The sequence below is a fragment of the Lolium perenne genome, chromosome 4 (genome assembly GCF_019359855.2).
Source record: "Lolium perenne isolate Kyuss_39 chromosome 4, Kyuss_2.0, whole genome shotgun sequence".
NCBI lineage: Eukaryota > Viridiplantae > Streptophyta > Magnoliopsida > Poales > Poaceae > Lolium > Lolium perenne.
This window is the reverse complement of record NC_067247.2, coordinates 83,171,502-83,184,892: the sequence shown is the minus strand read 5'-3', so window position 1 is coordinate 83,184,892 and position 13,391 is coordinate 83,171,502. Positions and strand designations below refer to the sequence as shown.

The following is a 13,391-nucleotide window of genomic DNA, read 5'->3' as shown; positions in this document are numbered from 1 at the left end:
AGCTCTTGCATCATATACTTTGCACCCATTAATGAAGAAATACATAGAGTTTGCTAAAATTTGGTTTGCATATTTGGTCTCTCTAAAAGTCTAGATAATTTCTAGTATTGAGTTTTGAACAACAAGGAAGACGGTGTAGAGTCTTATAATGTTTACAATATGTCTTTTATGTGAGTTTTGCTGCACCGGTTCATCCTTGTGTTTGTTTCAAATAAACCTTGCTAGCCTAAACCTTGTATCGAGAGGGAATACTTCTCATGCATCCAAAATCCTTGAGCCAACCACTATGCCATTTGTGTCCACCATACCTACCTACTACATGGTATTTCTCCGCCATTCCAAAGTAAATTTCTTGAGTGCTACCTTTAAATTTCCATCATTCGCCTTGCAATATATAGCTCATGGGACAAAATAGCCTTAAAAACTATTGTGGTATTGAATATGTACTTATGCACTTTATCTCTTATTAAGTTGCTTGTTGTGCGATAACCATATTCCTGGGGACGCCATCAACTACTCTTTGTTGAATATCATGTGAGTTGCTATGCATGTCCGTCTTGTCTGAAGTAAGGGAGATCTACCACTTAATAGTTAGAGCAGGCATATTGTTAGAGAAGAACATTGGGCCGCTAACTAAAACCATGAATCATGGTGGAAGTTTCAGTTTTGGACATATATCCTCAATCTCATATGAGAACACTAATTGTTGCTACATGCTTATGCATTAAAGAGGAGTCCATTATCTGTTGTCCATGTTGTCCCGGTATGGATGTCTAAGTTGAGAATAATCAAAAGCGAGAAATCCAAAATGCGAGCTTTCTCCTTAGACCTTTGTACATGCGGCATGGAGGTACCCCTTTGTGACACTTGGTTAAAACATGTGTATTGCGATGATCCCGGTAGTCCAAGCTAATTAGGACAAGGTGCGGGCACTATTAGTACACTATGCATGAGGCTTGCAACTTGTAAGATATAATTTACATAACTCATATGCTTTATTACTACCGTTGACAAAATTGTTTCATGTTTTCAAAATAAAAGCTCTAGCACAAATATAGCAATCGATGCTTTCCTCTTTGAATGACCTTTCTTTTACTTTTATGTTGAGTCAGTTCACCTATCTCTCTCCACCTCAAGAAGCAAACACTTGTGTGAACTGTGCATTGATTCTTACATACTTGCATATTGCACTTGTTATATTACTTTACATTGACAATATCCATGAGATATACATGTTATAAGTTGAAAGCAACCGCTGAAACTTAATCTTCTTTTGTGTTGCTTCAATACCTTTACTTTGATTTATTGCTTTATGAGTTAACTCTTATGCAAGACTTATTGATGCTTGTCTTGAAGTACTATTCATGAAAAGTCTTTGCTTTATGATTCATTTGTTTACTCATGTCATTACCATTGTTTTGATCGCTGCATTCATTACATATGCTTACAATAGTATGATCAAGGTTATGATGGCATGTCACTTAAGAAATTATTATTGTTATCGTTTACCTGCTCGGGACGAGCAGGAACTAAGCTTGGGGATGCTTGATACGTCTCAAACGTATCTATAATTTCTTATGTTCCATGCCACATTATTGATGATATCTACATGTTTTATACACATTATATGTCGTATTTATGCATTTTCCGGCACTAACCTATTAACAAGATGCCGAAGAGCTAGTTGCTGTTTTCTGCTGTTTTTGGTTTCAGAAATCCTACAAAGGAAATATTCTCGGAATTGGACGAAGTCAACGCCCAGGGTCCTATTTTTGCACGAAACTTCCAGAAGACCGAGGGGGAAAGGAAGTGGGGCCACGAGGCGCCGCCACACTAGGGCGGCGCGGCCCATGTCTTGGCCGCGCGGCCCTAGCGTGTGGGGCCCTCGTGTGGCCCCCCGCGTTGCCCTTCCGCCTACTTAAAGCCTTCGTCGCGAAACCCCCAGTACCGAGAGCCACGATACGGAAAACCTTACTGAGACGCCGCCGCCGCCAATCCCATCTCGGGGGATTCAGGAGATCGCCTCCGGCACCCTGCCGGAGAGGGGAATCATCTCCCGGAGGACTCTTCATCGCCATGATCGCCTCCAGAGTGATGAGTGAGTAGTTCACCCCTGGACTATGGGTCCATAGCAGTAGCTAGATGGTCGTCTTCTCCTTATGTGCTTCATTGTTGGATCTTGTGAGCTGCCTAACATGATCAAGATCATCTATCTGTAATGCTATATGTTGTGTTTGTCGGGATCCGATGGATAGAGAATACTATGTTATGTTAATTATCAATCTATTACCTATGTGTTGTTTATGATCTTGCATGCTCTCCGTTATTAGTAGAGGCTCTGGCCAAGTTTTTGCTCTTAACTCCAAGAGGGAGTATTTATGCTCGATAGTGGGTTCATGCCTCCATTAAATGCAGGACGATGTGACAGAAAGTTCTAAGGTTGTGGATGTGCTGTTGCCACTAGGGATAAAACATTGATGCTATGTCCGAGGATGTAGTTATTGATTACATTACGCACCATACTTAATGCAATTGTCTGTTGTTTGCAACTTAATACTGGAAGGGGTTCGGACGATAACCTGAAGGTGGACTTTTTAGGCATAGATGCATGCTGGATAGCGGTCTATGTACTTTGTCGTAATGCCCAATTAAATCTCACAATACTTATCATATCATGTATGTGCATTGTCATGCCCTCTCTATTTGTCAATTGCCCGACTGTAATTTGTTCACCCAACATGCTATTTATCTTATGGGAGAGACACCTCTAGTGAACTGTGGACCCCGGTCCTATTCTTTACATCGCATACAATCTACTGCAATAATTGTTCTTTACTGTTTTCTGCAAACAATCATCTTCCACACAATACGGTTAATCCTTTGTTACAGCAAGCCGGTGAGATTGACAACCTCACTGTTTCGTTGGGGCAAAGTACTTTGGTTGTGTTGTGCAGGTTCCACGTTGGCACCGGAATCACTGGTGTTGCGCCGCACTACATCCCTCCGCCATCAACCTTCAACGTGCTTCTTGGCTCCTCCTGGTTCGATAAACCTTGGTTTCTTTCTGAGGGAAAACTTACTGCTGTGCACATCACACCTTCCTCTTGGGGTTCCCAACGGACGTGTGTTTTACGCGCATCAGAGGGCATAACAATGCACATACATGTCACGATGACTACTATGAGATTTAATCAGGGCATTACGACAAAGTACATAGACCGCTATCCAGCATGCATCTATGCCTAAAAAGTCCACTTTCAGGTTATCATCCGAACCCCTTCCAGTATTAAGTCAAACAACAGACAATTGCATTAAGTATGATGTGTAATGTAATCAACACAAATATCCTTAGACAAAGCATTGATGTTTTATCCCTAGTGGCAACAACACATCCACAACCTTAGAACTTTCTGTCACTGTCCCAGATTCAATGGAGGCATGAACCCACTATCGAGCATAAATACTCCCTCTTGGAGTTACAAGTATCAACTTGGCCAGAGCCTCTACTAGCAACGGAGAGCATGCAAGAACATAAACAACACATATATGATTGATAATCAACTTGACATAGTATTCCATATTCATCGGATCCCAACAAACACAACATGTAGCATTACAAATAGATGATCTTGATCATGATAGGCAGCTCACAAGATCTAACATAGTAATAGGAAGGCGGTGGCATCCTGCCTCTCTGGAGGCGAAGGAGGAGGGGCATATCTCAGTATCTGTGAGTCTTCCCTCTACTGTTCAAGGGTTTTGTTCGGGATAGGAGATATGAGAGAGGGATGAGAAGGAGAACTGTTGAGCCCTGAATGCATCACACATTCGAATTGTCGAGCTTGACTTTGTTCGCATGAAGAACCGAGTTGGTTCCCTCTCGGAACATTGTCGAGCTTGACATTGTTCGCATGAAGAATCGAGCCGGTTCCCTCTCGGAATAGTGTCGAGCTCTTGGCCTCCGTAGGCTCAGTCAACCAAATCATTCTATTCAATGAAGGGAATGTGAAACCCCTATTTTGTTAAAAAAAAACTCATAATACACACTCCTCTATTTTTCGTTTTCTACGAGATTCGACATGACATGACATTTTAATACTACAAGCGTCGTTGTGGTGCCGAGGATGGCAAGAACGACAAAGTTTATGCGGACATTTAAACTGAAGATTGCTCGGCGGTTCAATGGAGGTGACGGGTTGCGTAGCATGTGCATGAGGTACTCGCTACCAGTTCGCTACTTCAGATGAGGGCTTTTCGCTGACAGGATGTCTCGGGTATGGTTGTTTCCGACTAGTAGGTAATGGAGGGATTTCGGTATTCTCCGAACATAATACCCTGTTAACATGAGCTTCACCCATTATTGGATGTATAGGTTGGGATATCATCCTCTGTCAACTAATTTGAATCGGAAGGAGTATTTGTTCTTGATTGTTATTTATATTTTCAGAATCCCACAAACCCAAAAGCGCGTCTATCTAGTCTAGGAGGAAAATACTCGTATGAACCGTAGCCCCATGATGATCCACCCCAGCCCGGCCCTCCAGGCTGCCAGCGCCAGCCAACACCCCACGCCGTGCCGCGGCGTGAGCATGAGTTGTCCGCACGCACAAGCACGGGGTGCACGTCGTCCGTCAGATAGGCGAGGCGAGGCGAGGGAGGCCACACCGAAAAACCAAAGAAACGCTGGCACCGGGTCGTGGGGCCGGGAGAGCCAGCCGGGCCGGAGAGTGCGGCCGTCCCTCCCAAAACGCCCCAGGTCGCCCGCTATACATACCCCCTCCCCGTCCGTCCTCCCCACCCCAACCCTACCGCTCAAACTCGCCTCCATCCTCCCTCCGCCCCGTCGTCGCAGCACCCACGAGACCTGCTGCCCCGCCTCCGGATCCCGGTAACCACCCATCTCCGCCCCCTCATCTACTCCGGCCTAGAGGCCGCCGTGCCCCCCCTCCCCAGATCCGCCTCGCATTGCGCTCGGGCGTTAGGCCGATCTGATCTCGCATCGCGGCGCCCGTTTCCCCCCGTTCCCGACGCGGATCCGACCGGATCTCGGGGAATGGGACCGCCCGCTCTAGTTGTTGTTTTTGCTGCTGCTGTAGCCGCGGATTCTAGATCTGCGATCCGCGCCCGCATTTTGCCGTGCGATCTGGAGAAAAAACCGGCGGCGACCGTTTCGGATGCCGAAATGGTCCGATCTGTGCGCTCCATTGTTTAGTCTGGAAGAATTGGCCGCCTCATCATCTACAGATTTATTTAGATTTGTTAGATTTAGTCGCATCCATCCATTGCTGCTCTACTGCTTCGACTGACTTTGTGCCTTGGCGCGAGCTCTCCCTGCAGGTGAAAAATGGCTGACGCCGAGGACATCCAGCCCCTCGTCTGCGACAATGGAACCGGTATGGTCAAGGTAACCCACCCCCCCATCCCACACACACATTCCGCAACCTTCATCTGCAAATATGTAGCGCGCGCCCTTCCTAACCGCCCTTGTCAATCACCGTCCGCAGGCCGGGTTCGCCGGAGACGACGCGCCGAGGGCGGTCTTCCCGAGCATAGTGGGCCGCCCGCGCCACACGGGGGTCATGGTCGGGATGGGGCAGAAGGACGCCTACGTCGGCGACGAGGCGCAGTCCAAGAGGGGTATCCTCACCCTAAAGTACCCCATCGAGCACGGCATCGTCTCCAACTGGGACGACATGGAGAAGATCTGGCATCACACCTTCTACAACGAGCTGCGTGTCGCGCCCGAGGAGCACCCCGTGCTGCTCACGGAGGCGCCCCTCAACCCCAAGGCCAACAGGGAGAAGATGACGCAGATCATGTTCGAGACCTTCAACACCCCCGCCATGTACGTCGCCATCCAGGCCGTGCTGTCCCTCTACGCCAGTGGTCGTACCACAGGTCAGCAACTTATTCTCTTCTTTCAACTACTACTATAGCCTTTTTAGAATTATTATTATTAGGATTCCTCCTCAAATTTATAGTAGTATGCTTACATGTAGATGAGATTACTAATTTTTGTAAATGTTGCAACTTATCCTGAGATTAATTTGTAGATGCATGTGGTAAATGTTTATTAACCATGGTTGATCTTAATCCATATTCAACTGTAGCCTTTAGAATTACCAATCTGGAAAATCTGCATGCTTATAGGTGAATTTATTACTTTGTAAGTCGTGTTTAACTTTCTTTGAGCCAGCACTAATTTTGCTGTATGCCATGTGGTTTGCTTCACCTGTCAATAATAACTTAACACACCCTCTTGAACTTGTCAGGTATTGTGCTCGATTCTGGTGATGGTGTCAGCCACACTGTCCCCATCTACGAAGGATATGCTCTTCCCCACGCTATCCTCCGTCTCGACTTGGCTGGTCGTGATCTCACCGACTACCTCATGAAGATCCTCACTGAGCGTGGTTACTCCTTCACCACCACGGCCGAGCGGGAAATTGTCAGGGACATGAAGGAGAAGCTGTCCTACATTGCCCTGGACTACGACCAGGAGATGGAGACCTCCAAGACCAGCTCTTCTGTGGAGAAGAGCTACGAGCTTCCTGACGGCCAGGTCATCACCATCGGTGCTGAGCGGTTCCGTTGCCCTGAGGTCCTCTTCCAGCCTTCCTTCATTGGGATGGAAGCTGCAGGTATCCACGAGACTACCTACAACTCCATCATGAAGTGCGACGTGGATATCAGGAAGGATCTATACGGCAACATTGTTCTTAGTGGTGGTACCACTATGTTCCCTGGCATTGCTGATAGGATGAGCAAGGAGATCACTGCCTTGGCTCCTAGCAGCATGAAGATTAAGGTTGTTGCTCCTCCTGAAAGGAAGTACAGTGTCTGGATCGGAGGATCCATCTTGGCATCACTCAGCACCTTCCAGCAGGTAAATGAACATTTTGCAGCAGCATTGTACTGTGCTCATTTCATGAGTTTGTGATTGCTTTTGCTTACAATGTTGCTTGTTCTCTTGTTGCAGATGTGGATTGCAAAGGCTGAGTACGACGAGTCTGGCCCATCCATTGTGCACAGGAAATGCTTCTAATTCTCCGGACCCAAGAATGAAAGCCATCGGGAGCCTTTATCGCAACCCTCCTGCTTCGTTTCTCTCTTCTTTTTGTTGCTGTTTCTTCATTAGCGTGGACAAAGTTTTCAGCTGGCCTATCGGTTACCGATTTCTTCTATCTATTCACAAAGACTGTAATATCTATTGCTACTTGTGCTTCTCACTTGTGATTTTGGACACATATGTTCGGTTCATTCAAATTTAATCAGATGCCTGATGAGGCTACTAGAGAAATGGTGTTCTGATTTGTCATGTGTCATCTGTATCTTGTTAAGTGAATAATATGAAAGTGCCTTAATCCCAGTGTCACACAATGGTTTTGCTCTGCAGCAATCAAAATTTCTTGTTTAGTTAATTTGGATCCTAGAGCATTTGTGAACACTTAAGAAGTTCAGACTGATCCTGCGTGCCTTTGCACGGTATGCTCTCTTGATCCCAGTGTTACATAATTCATCAGTGAAATTTTCTGGTCTAGCTACTCTGGATGCTAGAGCATTTGTGAACATTTCGGCACTCTACTGTAATCCATTTGAAATGGTGAGTGTGATGTTGCGTGCCTTTGCACCTTCTGCTTTCCATCGGTCGGGTCCTATGATCCCACCTGATCTGATCCGATGCCTTCCTGTCTTGGTTTGCCGTGCTGCATAAAATTCTGTTGTTCAGGCTTTAGCAGCACATGAGCTCGCTTTGCTTGCTGCCTGAAGTGGTGCCGTACAAGACATTTCTGTAAAGGGAGAATCTTCTTTATTTTCTTCAAACAAGATGCGAGGGAGAACGGGACCATGTCAATGTGATGACATGATGCGCACCTGTTGCAAGTGAATTACTAGGATATTTGGGATCTCACAGGTTGGTGCCATTTGGGATGATCGTGGGCAGCCGCTTTGACAGGTGAGTTTCCTATCTCTTAACCTGATCTGGTCCAGCGTGGATGGATTCCGCTGGACTTGTTCTAAGAAAGTGACTCCACTTCTATTAGACCTTGTCTTTTCAGCTATGTTAGTGAGTATAAGCGGGAATGTGGTATTTTTCGTTGTTTACGCAACATCACAATCAGGGATGTCGCATGATGCATGAAAATTTCCAGTTCTTGGTTGATGTCTTCTTGACAGAAGAGCTCTAAAGGAACTTAACATGGCCATCATATTTCAGAAAACGAAAATATGGCTTTGTTCACACTTCAAAGTCTTCAAACTATGCACCCTTCTATGTGAACGATACACCTCTCCATGTTGTATTCTCGAAAAAAAAAAGTTTTCAAACTATTTAATATCCCTTTGAAAAGGAAAAGAAAGGCCATGCCACCTTAATGTTGTTTCCTTTGAACTCCCAGCAACTTTTGGATCCATATGAGGCTGGTAGTTTATGGTGGAAGTCTCCAGAATCTGTAATTTCATTTCATTTGTAAAGTTTACACATCCATCTCTCTTCAATACAGAAATGCTGTTAATACTCCCTACATACCACAACATAAAGATGTTTGGCAAATCATCCAACGAAACAATAGCAGACTGAGACTGGCTGGTAGCTTCTTTGGCTGGAAAGCAAGAACAAACACAAGTGCGAGTGGCGAATATATATAGCCGAGCAGCGAAGTCCTTCACACATGTTGCCATCATACGATAACGAAATGAATCGAAGTGATTTTTCCCCAATAAAGTAAATGAGACCAAAAAAATGAGAAAATTAAGAAGATAAATGGAAATAAATTGTGGCATAAACCAGACAGTTGAGATCTGTCTGCTCCCGTCCATGCTTTAGGATCGGGACCTCTGTCTTGGCAGGGGCAGTGGAGTGATCTGCATGTGCTGAGCTTTGATTCCGTGGGCCGTGGAGGTGTGTGCCGTGGACCGTGGGCCGTGGAGGTGTGTGCCGTGGACCACGGCTCACCGTGGGAGGAGGGGATAAGAGATTCTTCTCTCTCTTCTAACGAAAAATTGCATGAAAAATATTCTAACTCAACACACATCTGACCGTGGCCTAGGTTTGGGAACTACTTCATTTATTAAAAAAATGTTACGAATAATTCAATATTCTTACAAATTTAGGCTGGCACTGCATCGTAAAATAAAAGAGATGAATTCTGTCAGAAAACATCCATAAACCTTACCATTGCATATACATTTTCAACTAAATTAAAATTGCAGCTACATATTAGAGCAGAAATAGTAATCAAACATAGGTTTAAAAGCACCTGAAAGATGGTGTACATCCTCGAGTTGTAAAAGGTAGAAAACACAAGGCCTGAATGCTGCAGGTTGAGCTTCGACAAAAAAATAAAACTGGTTCATATCCACATACGTGAGGCTGAGTAGCTTGGAATCGCAGTCCACGATCTTCACCTTGCTGACATGCTCCGTGGTCTCCTCGTTCTTGAATTGTGCGTCTGTCAAGATGCATGTTCAGACGTTGCTGCAGAACCTGTACGGGTGCAGATGGCCATGTGCAGAGAAATGAACAAACATGCCACCTTGATGGAGTTTCCTTCGAATCCCTACAACTTTTGGTGGAAAATTTCCAGAATCTTAAATTATTTATTTGTTAGTTTCACACATCCATGTCTCCTCCATACACAAACTTTTTATTTCTTGAATTGTACAATCATTCATTCACGAAGATCGTCTCTTTAGCTGAAAAGCAGGAATTCATGCATACAGTCTTCAAAATAGAAAACATGGCACTAGAAGAGCGGACTCCCTAATCCAATATGTAACAGAACGTACACAGTTTATAGTGCCCCTAATCCAATATGTAACAGACACAGTTTATAGTGCCATGTTCATCGCAATGCACATCGATTAACAAATGCATTGTTTCATTTCAGCAACCTCAGAAATGGCAACCTGAAGAGTAAAACCTGCCCAGACCTCCTTCCCTGGCATATCAAAGGCCATCACGGTAAAGCTCACTGTACTGAATACATTTGTCAGCATAAAACCATCCTTAGCATCTTTTGTCCATCTTTTCAGTATGTAAATTTCAGTATGCCTTGTACATAAAGAGCTAAGAATACTCTCAAAAGACACAGGCCACCAGAACTACCGAACTTGCAACATCTGAATCCAGTTCTACTGTAAGATTTATCATAGCTGACCATGCATGTGGCCTCAGTGTCTTCATTCGTGACCTTATCTATACCTAATAATAAAGGGAGGATTGTTTCCTTGGTCCAACATTTTTTTGGAGCGTTTTGCCCTCCCACCAAATCACATACAACGCACTATTGCCACCAAACCGTTTTAGGTTCGTTTAGATCGAGTACCCTGCCATCTGAACCGCGACGGTCCGGTCCCGATGCCTTTGCTCCCTGTGGAGATGGAGCCTGGCGCGCGGCGCGGCCCTCGACGGGGGCGGCTCTCCTCCTCCAACCAGGCGAAACTGAGCAGCAACCGCGCCTCTCCACACTGCCGTCGACGAGGCCTCCGCCTTGAGGGTGCTGGCAGGATTATACGGGGCGCCGCACCTGGATAGTCGGGGAGCCATGCCGGAGGGAAGGGGTGGGGCTGAGAGGGCGGCACCGTGACTGACAGGACGGCTGGTGGCGAGGGAGGGAGGATCCAGTTGAGCGCCAACCTCCGTCCTCCACGGCGCCGCGCAGACCCGTCCTCCTCCATGGCACCGGTGAGGGCGCGGCGGAAAGGAGCGCATCCAAGTTGGCCTTGGCCCCGGGTCTGGCCAGGATCTCGAGGTATTCGGCCGCGACGGCACGGCATCCTCGCCATCGACACATGTGGTACCGCCTCACCCTGCACCGTTCCCCATCCTCGTGGATGACCGGCGCCGTCGTCTGGGACAGCGCAGTGGTCCGGGAGCGGGAGGGCATGGCGGCTGTGCAGCCTGTGCTGCCGCGAGTTTTACACCAAAACATGTCGTTGGATTGATCTACTTGGGAGTGATGACTAAATCGGGGATTGATTAGCAGTAGATTGACTTGGTCTGCAGCTCTAGCTCCCGTCGACCTCGCGCTTGCACAATAGTGGATGCTTCCTTAGTTTGAGAATGAATATGACTATATATATCTGATTGCTCGAGAGAAAAACAGGGGCGGGGAAATGAGAAAAAGCAAGCTACGAGGCCGCAGAACAACATAGAAAAAGACTCATGATCGGCTCAGGAGTCAGACGAATTATCAAACTGTAATGTGCTATGAGGCTATCAGATGTTCACATATGTCCATGCAAAAAAAAAATGTTTATTTTCGTATTTTTTTATTGACTTAGTTAATATATCTATCTCTATCTTCTCTTCTATAATCGAAATTCATGTCAAATTGCTAACTTTGCGAGAGTTGGCTGTTGTCTAGCCATTCCGCCACGAGAACCTTCGTCTTGCTATAAGTCCACCGCGGTCTCACCGTCAAGCCGTGTGTGTGGTCTCGCCATCAAGCCGTTGTCATGGGCGGATCCAACGTGTTAGCCACGGGGCAACTCCCCCACTCATTTTCTAATCTCTTTGTAGTTCATTGTAGCATGCATAGCTAAGTAGTGATTTGCCCCCACTTAGCAATTTTTTTGCCCCATTTGGTACATCCTTGCCGACTCTAAAAAAGTTTCTTGGCTCCACCCGTGGCCGTGGGTGCAAGATCACCGTCGAGCCGTGGGTTCGCCGCTGGCTTGCTATTCTGCCGAGTTTACCGAAACACCATTGTTTTGTCGTGAGTCTGCCATCATCTATCGTAAGAGTAGATCAAATTAAGACATATTTTTATTACATATATAAATATAGATATATCGCTTTATCCGCTGAAATTGCTATAATGTGAGATGCCGCTAACTGAGCTGTACTAAAGGATAGAATGAGAAATGAGTAAAGTAAGGCCAGAGTTACTTGGATCGATTGACTACGGGGTCAAGTATTCTACATGACAATTTCTATATGTAATAGCGCCATGCTAAAATAAAAATAAAATCTGATTCATTTTAACAATGCATCTTCACCTGCAATGCATGGTAAAAAAAATTAGGTCGTTTTAACAATGGATCTTCACCTGCAATGCATGGTAAAAAAAATTAGTTCATTTTAACAATCGATCTTCCGGTGCAACGCACGGGCAATTTTCCTAGTACATAGTAATAAGCGCACAATTATCAAGATAAGAGACATACAACCTTACAATTCAACGAATTCATCCTCAAACATGTTAAAAACTGTCCTTGTGTATATGCCCGACACATGTCTCAGCATGTTTTGGGGGTTCTTATAGCAGGTGTTAGAAGGCGTGGCAAGATCTTCTACAGCTTCCTTTTTTGGCTCACCTGCCATCACATGTTCAACAATGAAATGCAGTAAGGCAAACAGGCAAAGCTGTTCTTGTGCAGCGTTGAATACATCTTCGGAATATAATTCACAGAAAACTGGAGCCATAAGCTGTCATCTCGGCCATACTTATCAAGGACTTGTTTCCAGCCCGACTCAGAAAATTTGTGCTGTTTCGGGCCCATTGATGCAGAGAAAGAATTCATCTTCAAAGGAAGTGCAGCCAAAATAAATAATGGCCAAAGATTCCTTGCTGCATCTGTTTAGTACTGGAAAAACAATAATGATGGTGTGTTGGTGGAAATACTTTCGCTGTTGCTCAATCAATGCCTTCATGAACTAGATAGTTATTGACGAATGAAGGTGTGAACTTATTGCTATGTTCCAGTTCTGAAATGGCCAAACATATGAAGCCTCAGCGAAATGCCAAAAATTACACAGTGCACATGACGATGGAAAGAGGTGACCTGAAAGATGCTGGCTAGTGTAATTTTTCATTTTATTTATTGTCTCTGAGACTGCAGGTCTGCACATTATACATGCAACTACCAAGTATGCGTAGCCATGATTTATCTGCGCTAAAAAATTGTCATGATAAAATAATTGCAAGGATCATTCAGCAAAGAGAGAACAGTTGCATAAATTATTTTTTCGAGAAAACACAAAAAACAATTGCCCCTCATTTTATTGAACAAGAAGCTATCATCTGGGAAGCATTGGTGCCAGCATATTACCGTAAGTATACTCAACTACATGATTAAAAACAGCATAGATTATCAAAAGAGTACAGACTACTCCCTCCATTCACCATTGTAAGATGTTTTAGATTTTTCCGGAAATGCATGCATCTACGCACGTTTCAGTCTGTATCTAATCCACATTGAAATATCTAAAACATCTTATAATAGTGAACAGAGGGAGTACATTCCTAGAGTTGCATACTTTATTGAACTACAACCAGCAATGTAGTGTTTGTTCCTGTCCAACCTACAGTTGTCCGATATTAGTCTGAAGAAACAACAAAAGAGCTCCGGTGGATCATGAGTAAACAACCACATTAGACCGGTGG

At 45.1% G+C, this 13,391-nt stretch overlaps 1 protein-coding gene across 1 annotated transcript; it reads left to right on the top strand.

Annotated features, from left to right (window-relative positions):
• The first annotated feature begins 4,779 nt into the window (after window positions 1-4,779).
• LOC127293145 (actin-1) lies at window positions 4,780-7,369 on the top strand. The gene is made up of 5 exons (XM_051322711.2): window positions 4,780-4,888; window positions 5,338-5,404; window positions 5,505-5,898; window positions 6,273-6,886; window positions 6,980-7,369. Exons 2-5 carry the CDS (start codon window positions 5,345-5,347, stop codon window positions 7,043-7,045), a joined length of 1,134 nt encoding a protein of 377 aa, XP_051178671.1. The 5' UTR covers window positions 4,780-4,888; window positions 5,338-5,344; the 3' UTR covers window positions 7,046-7,369.
• The last annotated feature ends 6,022 nt before the right edge of the window (window positions 7,370-13,391 follow it).